The sequence below is a fragment of the Mytilus edulis genome, chromosome 10 (assembly GCF_963676685.1).
Source record: "Mytilus edulis chromosome 10, xbMytEdul2.2, whole genome shotgun sequence".
In the NCBI taxonomy this organism is placed as follows: domain Eukaryota; kingdom Metazoa; phylum Mollusca; class Bivalvia; order Mytilida; family Mytilidae; genus Mytilus; species Mytilus edulis.
In genome coordinates this window covers 44,176,192-44,187,181 of record NC_092353.1, presented here as the reverse complement: position 1 = coordinate 44,187,181, position 10,990 = coordinate 44,176,192, and the positions used below count along the sequence as shown (strand labels likewise).

At 31.5% G+C, this 10,990-nt stretch overlaps 1 protein-coding gene across 1 annotated transcript in view; it reads left to right on the top strand.

Annotated features, from left to right (window-relative positions):
* The first annotated feature begins 2,410 nt into the window (after nt 1-2,410).
* LOC139491253 (uncharacterized) overlaps nt 2,411-10,990 on the top strand; it is a 69,522-nt gene continuing 60,942 nt past the window's right edge. The window contains exons 1-2 of the mRNA XM_071278782.1: nt 2,411-2,602; nt 4,440-4,622. Coding sequence (XP_071134883.1) covers nt 4,497-4,622 — 126 coding nt within the window. The 5' untranslated portion in view covers nt 2,411-2,602; nt 4,440-4,496. The remainder of the gene's footprint in view (nt 2,603-4,439; nt 4,623-10,990) is intronic.

The window sequence follows — 10,990 nt, the reverse complement described above, 5'->3', positions numbered from 1 at the left end:
ATCTTTATTAAACAATTATCTAATATATATATATAATGCCAAACAAGCATTTGGGTTTACGATTGCATTTCTTTTTTTTAAAGAAAGCAACTTGTTCTTTGTTTCGATTAGAAGTCATTATGACAAGAGACAATATATGATATTAAAAAATATGGTAAACTTCTTCTTTTTCTATATCGTATATATAAGTGGGTAAGACGTGGGGTTTACACAATACGGATAATAATCGGAAACAATTATAAAGAATAAGAGAAAAATGGACAAAAAAATGAGACTACTATATAACATAGTAGTCTCAGAAAAAAAGAAAAAGAAAGAATAATGATCCCCACTGAAATGCCAAAATTTCGAGGCTAAAATATAAATAATAGAGAAAAATAGCCTTAAAATTAATGAATACAGTAATGATGGTCCCTCCCCCCATGCCAGAAAGAAAGTGAATATTTATTACAGCACATTTATATGAATGATTTTTTTTAGATAAATCCAATTTAAGATATATGAAGTATATATCAGGTGTAAACAAAAAGTCTTCTAACCTAGCTGTGCTAGGAGAGCTTGGTAGATTCCCTTTATATTTTTCAATTGTATTATCAATGCTAAAATATTGGTTTAGAGTAAAGAATATGAAAGATGGTTTACTGTATGATACCTATATGTGTAACAAAAACATGTTTAATAATAATATTGAATGCTGGTATTCATCCATACATTTCATTTTTAAAAAGATGAATATTCATAATTTGGAAGTGAAGCTCAACTTTTTTATCAAGTCAGTTAAGCAAAAACTTTGTAATAGTTTTTTAAAATTTTGGAACACAAAAAGAACAGATACACAGAGTAGTAAATTAGATACTTATTTCAAACTTAAAACTTGTTTTTCGAAAGAAATGTATCTATCCTTAAACAATTTTCAATTGAGAAGTGCCATATATGTAAAATTAGAATCAGTGCACATGATCTCAAAATAGAAAGAGACAGGTATAAAACATTATATATAGAAAGAAATCAAAGGCTTTGTAAGAAATGTACTCTAAATCTGGTTGAAGATGAACTACATTTTATAACTAGTTGTCCAGCATACAAAAATGATAGGGAGATATTTTTCAAGGAGATCAACTGTATTTGTCCTAATTTTATACATCTTTCAAATGAGGCAAAATTTGTTTGGTTATTTACTAATGAAAATTTGTCTGTACTTAAATATTTAAGGAGCTATATTATTACATGTCTAGATGTTAGACGAAATGTTAATTAATGTATGTAATAACAATGATAATTGTAATGATTTTATGGTTCTCATCCTGCCTATTAACTAAATGTAATTGATTTTTATAGAATGAAGATAATAACACCTATCTGAACTTTTTTAATGTTTCATTTTATTATGTAAAAATGTTTTTCTGTTACAAATCATGATGTATTGTTCTATGTGTACATGCTATGCTGCCCATCAAGGGCCCTTGATTGGAATAATAAAATATTCTTATTCTTATGAAAGAAATAGAACATAGCTACCGAAATGTAACGACTCCCAGACAGTGGTCCCATACTCAAAGATAAAAGGAGAAAGACTTAAGATCACTTAAATCAGAGACATATATATGTCTCTGCTTAAATATGATATAACTTGCAATACTGATAAGGTCAAAGCAACTATTACAATACAGTGTTAAAGTAGACACAGTGGCGGATCCAGCCATTTAAAAAAAAGGGGGGGGGGGGTTCCCAACCCAGGACAAAAAGGGGGGGTCCAACTATATGTACCCATTCAAATGCATTGATCGGCCAAAAAAAGGGGGGGTTCCAACCCCCGGAACCCCCCCCCTCCTGGATCCGCCACTGAGACATATATATATATGTGTATATAATATCCTCTTTCGTAACAAATTGTTTAAATGCAAGAAGTAATCTATTGTAATAGATTTTCATTATACCTTTAATCGTTTATTCACATATATATATATATATATATATATATATATATATATATATATATATATATATATATATATATATATATATATATATATATATATATATATAATTGTTTGTATTTTACTACCATGTATAGCAAATTTTTATCCATTCGGTCATTACCATTTATTGTAAATGCGTTTGTGCCAATAAAATATTGTCTATTGTCTATTGTGACGTCTATAATTATAGTAATTTCACTATGTGGGATATTGGGGTCAAGAGTATAATACTATTACTAGCTCATTCATAAAAAAAAAAATTTGTCTATTTTTTTTTGTTTACATAAATATCTTGTAATCCACTGCCGGTTAAAACAAATCTGTCAGAAAACAAAATCCTAAATTGAAACTAGATGGAATTCACCAAATTTATATTTACAAACAATCAAATGTCTCAACCGTGAACTAGTGAATAACTTGAACAACCAATCAAATGTCGCTGTATCATGCTCTCTTCACATGCCGTTTCTTACCATTCTAGTTAGTGGAAAAAACCGGTGAGTTCCGGAAAGACCGTTAAAAATTGGTTAAGGAAAACATATAATCTTATTATTAATACAATTTTGGGAAGCAGACAGTATCAAATTTTACGACAGTGACAAGATAACAGACGGAAAAGTTTGGTAAATATTTCTCAGTATTTTCATTATAATTACCGCGCACCTGCTAATTGATATTTTATAGAACATGATGCAGCGTCTGGTGTTTATGCAATGTGTGCATTTGACAGTTTATATTTGTTATAAGACACATTCACATTTCTACCTGCGCAGCAGTGCATATGACGGAGAACAGCCAGTGTTTAAATGAATTGTATTTAATTCAGTAACTGTTTTATTTAGATTTTGCAAGTAAAATAATAAACCCTTGATCAAACATTTCCTTATTTGCAGACGTATTCATAAAAAAAGCACAATAAGGGAGATAACTTATAAATTTGCAAAAAATGAACTTGCTAATTTTACCAGACAGTTTTGTGTATAAGTATAGACTGTCCCTGTTTTTAACAACTGGCAACAACGATTGTCAACATAGAAAAGTATAAGGAATCATAATAAATAAAAACAACTAGATGTGGTTTATACATGTACCTAAATAAAATTGCATGTAGACAACACAAATGGAAATACACAATTGTCAAAGGACAATACATGTATGTTGCATTTACTTCCTTAGCTCAACCATTCTGGGGCTGGCAATGTAAAATTTATCTACATATACTAAAGAAAACAATTTCGTTGCACATCCCCGCCTCAATAGTCATTCAAACATTATTTTTATTTATTTATTTGTATGCAAGTCGGTTACTGATCCAGAACTTTGTATAAATGTACAATGTATAAGGGGGGCCGACTGACTGACCTAAGGGGGGAAGGGGGTTCTATTCATGCTTCAGTGATTCCCTATTAAAAATCAACAAAATTATTCCCACTAATTTATGTAAGTACAATCTTTGTAAAATATAAATTAATAAAGTCAACATATCATTTATTATTTTTATGCCCCTGCTGTAATGGAGGGTGAATTTAGTTTACCCTTGTCAGTTAGTACATTGTTGGTTGGTATTCTACATTGGTATCTGTTCTCTAACTTTAGTTTGCCTAAATTAATTTTTTTGCAAAAGAAAACTAAAAATTATCATGAAACAAAACAACAGTCTTAGAAAGGGTAAACAGTTCCTGTTAAACAAACAACACTCCATGTACAGATGCTATTATTTTAATGTATTAACTGTCACATTACTGGTGGCATCAATACTATTTTGAAAATCCAGTGATGAATTTAATGTTCAGTTCAATGTACCATATAAACATAGAGAGGATGTGATACAGGATACCTACGAATAGAACATGGTCTGCTGTGACACATATTCTGTACATGTATAAATCAAGTTCTGATATTTGTAAAAAAAAAATGGATTTTCTCTAACTGTAAAACAAATAGAAAGTTTATTTTCTCTTTAATAACATTTGTTTAACAACAAGTGTTATTACTATTATAGAATGGTTTTCCCTCACCCTGCAGCCGGGTCTTTTTTACCCTTTGTGTCAACCTTCTTTTCTTTTTTTAAACAGCTGACATAAACCATCAGGTTTCTTTTACAGCTATAATCAATGATGCTAATGCTGTAGTTCAATATTGTCTAATTATGTCTTATAGAACATTTCATTTATCCTTCTTAAAGTTGAAAATAGCTTACCGGTATATCACAACTGTAGATCAAGATATATTGCCAAACAAGTTTTTTGCTAGAGTTTAATAAATATTTGTGATTTAAGGGAAAAAAACTCTGTACTAAGAGCAAAATTGCATGAACCTTGTGTTATTTTTCGCAACAACAATAAAAAAAAATCACTGTCTGCCATCCCTGTAAAATTTTCTTGGGTATTAAAGGGGAAATCAACATTTGGAACTTCAATTTCCAATGGCGTTATAGTTGAACAAATTATTTTTTTTCAGATTTATTAACTGAAGACTGATTTTTCTCTGCATTTAACAAGGCCATAGCTATTGAGAATGCCAGCAGTACCGGGTGATATTCCTGGAATTCCACAAGCCCAGGGACTGTATAATCCAGAATATGAAAGTGATGCATGTGGTGTAGGATATATTGTCAGTATAGATGGAGTCAAGTCACATAAGGTAAGGAAAGATCATCGAAATTGAAAAGACTAATCTTCACTTCTTACATGTACATTTGTATATACATTTTGTATGTAAATACAAAAAAAAAAAAAAAAGATGTGGTATGATTGCCAATGAGACAACTGTCCACAAGAGACAAAAATGACACAGACATTAACAACTATAGGTCACCGTACGTCGATTTGTACAAGGGTTAAAGCATCAGATTAAAGATTTATTGAATGTCCCTTTGCTCAGCCTCTTTCTGATTTCAGCTTTCTGGTTATCGGCTGCTTATTGTGATAGATCCCCTAATAAAAAACAATATTCACATCATATGTTCTTGTCCTTATATGATGATCGAAGTTTTTAAAGACCGTGACTGGCTATACAGCCCTCGCATGGTAGGCTTCGCCTTGTCCTTATATGCATACTTTTCATACTTATATTTGTCACTGGACTTTTGAATATTTCGCATGATTTTTGGAAAATATCACAAGGATATGAATATCTAGTTAACCACAGTATACAACCCAGTTACCACAGTATTGTACATGTAGAACAGTGGCGGATCCAGAACTTTTCCTAAGGGGGGGCCTGCTGACTGACCTAAGGGGGGGCCTGCTCCAGTCATGCTTCAATGATTCCCTATATAATCAACCAAATTTTTCCCACGAAAAGGGGGGGGGGGGCCCTGAATCCGCCTATGTAAAAGATTAGTGATAAATAAATACAAGATATATATGTACATGGTGTATATTGATCTTAGTGCATAGTGTACATTAGTGTATGTCTAACATTTTATATAATTAAGGTGTTAGTTCATAAAAGATGAATCATAATTCCTCTCTATTTCTCTTTTTTTACATTTTGTTTTTAAAACTTCGAATGTTTGTAACTTGCTTTACAAAACTTGTTTTACCAATAGATATTGATTTTTTGAATTCAATTTGAGCTTAACTTGGATTATACAGATTTACAAGGTGACTTTAGAAGAAAACTATTATGCAATATATTTGACATTCAACAAATGTTAGATTTTAATTAAAATTTGAAATGCTGGTTATAGAAAAAAAATTTGAACGTTTGGTGTTGTAGTAGTCCTATGTTTCTGGTAGAACGACAGGGGCGCATCCAGCCATTTTTAAAAGGGGGTTCACGACCCAGGATAAAGGGGGTGGGGTGTTCCAATTTTATGTCCCCATTCAAATGCATTGATCATTAAAAAATAGGGGGACTTACAACCCCCTGAACCCCCCACCTGGATCCGCCACTGAAAAGATTATCAGTAAAAAAGGGTGTCCATTGAACATAGAAAATGATAGTGCAGATGCCAGGGGCATCTGTGTTCTATAAACACATTCTTTTTCAAATATAAAAGGCCTATAATGATGATACATTTTGAAAAATTAAGCTGGTAATATATGAAATTTTCAAGCCATAAGGTCATATATTTATTTTACTTTTTTGACCTGAGGAATGATCAATAGTCCTATAATTACATTTCAAGTCATAAAATGCACATTTAACATGAAAGAGTGAATGTTTGAGAGTGCAACTTATTGCCAAAGATGGTATGAATATTTCATTTCATGTTCTGTTATGACATTCACAAACCAAGAAAACAAACAGACTTCCAAAAGAATGACAATATAACAGAACCTTTTAGTTAAAAAAGAGATGCCAAATGAAAAACTCTGTGCTATTGACATGATAGTGTAGATATACATCTATACGTCACTGTTATAGGTTTCTTGAAATATACCAGTAAAACAAAGCATGCTAGAAAAATCTGTTTTAAGGACCCATTAATGGGCATTATGTTTTTCAGTCTGTGCGTCCATTCATTTGTCTGTCTGTCTGTCCTGCTTCAGGTTAAAGTTTTTCGTCATAGAAGTTTTAAATAAGTTGAAATACAATCAACTTGAAACTAAGAACACATGTTCCCTATGATATTTAGGGGCCATTGGATTCCCTGCTAATTTAAACCCTGATAGGTTACAGATGTGGACACACTAGGTTTGTTGTTGTTTAAGATTAATCCTAATCTTAAGAAGGATATTTACTTAATACTTGTGATAAATTCTTTATTTCCTTCTTTGTAATTGTAATCGGCCAGTTACCTTAAGTGCTAGACATATTTACACTTAGTCTTTTAAGGCCAAACAAAAAAAGTAGGTGAGTTTACTGTCACATGCTGAAAAAAAAGGGAAGGTATTTTTTTTTCTTATACATTGTGTCTATGGGAGCAACATTGTGACTTTAACAGTGCTTAATTAAATATGTCAAAAATACTTTAGGTTAGGGGATAAAAATACTTTAGGTTAGGGGATAAAAATTTGGGTAGGTAGGGTACAGTAAACACACATACTTTTTTTTGGCCTAAGCTAAGTTTTTATAGTGGGGAATACCAGATTACATAGGTACATGTATTTAGAAAAGTGATAAATCTGTATAAGTCATAGTTAAGAAAAGAAATATCATATGTCATTCAGCTTCTGACAATAAGTAATTACGTGGAAAACAGGTTGACAGATATAAGATTACTTAAGTTATGAATATAGCTGTTAACTAAAGTGATACTTTAATATGTAAAAAAGTATACCTTTATTTCTGGTTACCTGACTGACTTATTTTTGCCCCTAACCAATTTGAGCGTCAGGCAGGTAATGTTTAGAATTTTTGAACAGAAGAGGTGGGGAGTATTAGTCCTTAAAACCTAAGAAATAAAGCAGAGTGTATCTTAACATTTTTTTTTAGAAAATGTTATGCATCAAGAGTTCATATTTTCCATTGTGAAAGGGTACACATTTTTAGGGGGAAAACAATGAAAGGGTTATTTACTAATTTAAAATTTGAATTCATAAGCTTTCTCATCTGCTACTTTGTCACAAAGTTATCATTGTATTTATTGAGTTTATTCAAGTGAATTAAATATATCAGTAAAAGTTACACATGTTACAGATATCTGGTGTTAATACACATGATGTGGTGAATAAAATTGAGAATGGAAATGGGGAATGTGTCAAAGAGACAACAACCCGACCAAATAAAAAACAACAGCAGAGGTTCACCAACAGGTCTTCAATGTAACGAGAAATTCCTGCACCCGGAGGCGTCCTTCAGCTGGCCCCTTAACAAATATATACTAGTCCAGTGATAATGAACGCCATACTAATTTCCAAATTGTACACAAGAAACTAAAATTAAAATAATACAAGACTAACAAAGGCCAGAAGCTCCTGACTTTGGACAGGCGCAAAAATGCGGCGGGGTTAAACATGTTTTCTCATGTAGTCAGTACTGATAAGATATCATTAAATAAAATCATTAAAAGACTACATTTCCAAATAGTTGATAAAACATTTGTAAAAAAAGGCAGTACCATGTGTTCATCAGGTTCTGTTTCAAATGTTGTATAACATGATGGCAATAATGTAATTATGTATTACTTCTAGTCTAATTGAAATCATAATGAATATCTTCACAGATGAATAAGAGACATCATGCTTTATCATGTTTATCATTACTACTGGATTGAAAAAAATGTGAAGATAGAGGTTGCACTTCTGTAAATATAGACTATGCAATTTCCCATAGGATACCCCTTTATGGCAAAAACTCTGCAACTTTTACAATGAAATTTCTTAAAAATATATCCTAGAATGGAAAGTTGATAAGAAACTTAGACACTCTTTTATTCAAAAGTAAAAATTGGGCTGTGCAGCATATTTTCAATATTTGTATGCCCCAAATTTCTAAGAGGTTAAACTTATATTATAATTCTGTACTGCCCCTCCCTTCACTCTGGGTCTTCCTGAAAATTAAATTTTGCCGCTATCCATCTGTTCTTATACTGGTAACATTTCCAAATGACTTCTATGAGATGAAACATAGAGATCATATCTGGAAACCAGTACCTAAACAAAACAAAATATCTATGAACATGATGAATATTTAATATATATCTGCCTAAAGAGGTGTGGATTTTGAAATAGCTGTATTTTCAATCTAGTCATCCTTAGTATCATTGCACTGCCTGGTAGCAAGTAGAACTGGTTGAGGAACAGTAATATTATGAAGCAAGAAAGATTTAATTTTAAAATGTTACATAATACTAAACATGCTAAAATTTGATTATAAAGTGAAGGAAAATCACTTTATTATCAAATTCTATATATATGTATATATAATCAATACTTGATGTGAAACATAAATACCAATTCTGACGTAGATATACAAGTATGTGGAGGAGTTTTAATGCCTTTCCATAATCAATAATAGCTTCTTTCTAAAATGAATTTGTAGAACTTTTTTATCATTGGTTCTAAGACTATTTAGGAACGTGTTTTGTCCCACTCAGGATAGATGAAACAAGTCTTCTACAATTAGTATAAAAACAGTGTACATGTATTGATTTTTGCTTCACTGACTAGATGAAATAACATTGATAGATATAGAAAGATAGATAGAATGACTTTGTTCTCTGGTGGCGTTACATTAATAGATTTAATAACTGACAGAGTTATTGTGATCATTACCATTACGGGTAATTCATAAATCTGTAATTCATAAATCGAAGTTTCTCAGATTTTAGTGTTGAACCTCCTTTGTTCTATTGAAGGTCTAATAGAGTTTACTAGTAAAGTATCATCCGTAGCAGTATGTGCAAAAAATATTGCTCCACACTCATATTGTGATACCCCTCCCCCCACACTTATATTTATTGTGATGCACATATTTGTAAGTGCCTTCATCCAATAGCACCTCCCTCTGTCCTTTATCCGTAATTTAAGTATATACCAGTTGACCAAACCTTTTGAAATTTCTATAGATTTAGGATTTTTCGTAATACAGTATTTCAGGTCTAAATAAATTTTAATGGTTTTGAAATTTACTGTTCAAGAGTTATTCCCCTTAATTACCTTCAAACTTCGTTCATTAAAAAAGTTCTCTTATTTTTTTCTTGAAGAAATCTTTTATTAACATGATTAATGCTGAATTTCACTCAGAGTCAATTTTATTCTGATTCACTAAATTTAGAGTAGGAATCCTCTCTCAAATTAAAGTTATCAACAAGACTTTGTAGATTGAATGATAGGTAAACAAGTATTCTATGAAGCTATTTTCATTTGAAGCTAGGTCAGTGGTACAGGTACATGTAGGTTCATAACATTAGGCCAATTAAAATTAATTGATAGATTTTCATCCCCGCCCGCCCCTCTGAAATCGTCCCGCCCCGATTTTTTTTATTTTGAAAAATTTACGATTTCCGGATTTTGTTCGTTTCTGTTACCGGTAACCGTCAATAATTTCGTTTCATTCTAACTTCCTGTTTCAAATTTCGGTTTTCATATTATTTGTTTCGGGTACTTCAAACCGATTATGTTGATAAATTCAGCTACTCAGTGATGACAATATCATCTACGGAGAATAGAGATAGATTACCAGAAGGGCATAAAATATTCGGCTTACGAGTGATACGCTGTGTCCAAGAACGTAAATTCACAAACTTGAAATTTCTGTCTGAGAAAACCGTTGATTTTTTTTAATAAAAATACATCGACGTTGTGTCGGCAAATTTGGGCTGTGGATGATTTCCAAAGCGCAAGAATCGTGGAACAAATTGGTAGAAAAAAATATAAACTCACCGTCTGGATTAAAGAAATTGACAAAAGCACGAACTTGTTAGATCTATATATATGACCGTATATTGAGATAAAAAAAGTCAGCAAACATAAATATTGTGTTATAGAAAGCCGTTAGATTTACCCATGGTTATTGGTTTTGTTTATATATGCTTCAGTCTTGCATAACTTGAGAATCTTAAAAGCGCCAACCCTACTATTCTCAACACTGTTTGGCTTTATAATATTTTGATATGAGCGTCACTGATGAGTCTTATGTAGACGAACCGGGCGTCTGGCGTACTAAATTATAATCCTGGTACCTTTGATAACTATTTGACTTCTCATTTCATTCATAATACTTCTGTTGCATACCATTGCATTTGTATAATTTTATGGGGACTATAAACCATCGCTTAGAAAGCAAAATAAATTTGGAGTTGGTAGTACAACTCAGAATAGAGAATTTCTCCATAATTTTACTGTTTACTGAAAATAGGTTTCTAAAGTAGCAATTGTATGTAGAACAGTCGGAAATTTATGTACAATTCTTTACATGTTTACACATATACATAATACAAGCTAATTACAACACTTGCATATATATGAAGTTCATGTCACAAGAAGGTTTTATATTAAATAAAATTTAAAATATAAAATCCTCCCACCTGCCCCATTTTTTTCAAAACTTTGGATGAAAATCTACTAATTAGTTTTAGTTGGCCTTAGGTGCAGTAACCACTTATAAACATAAATATG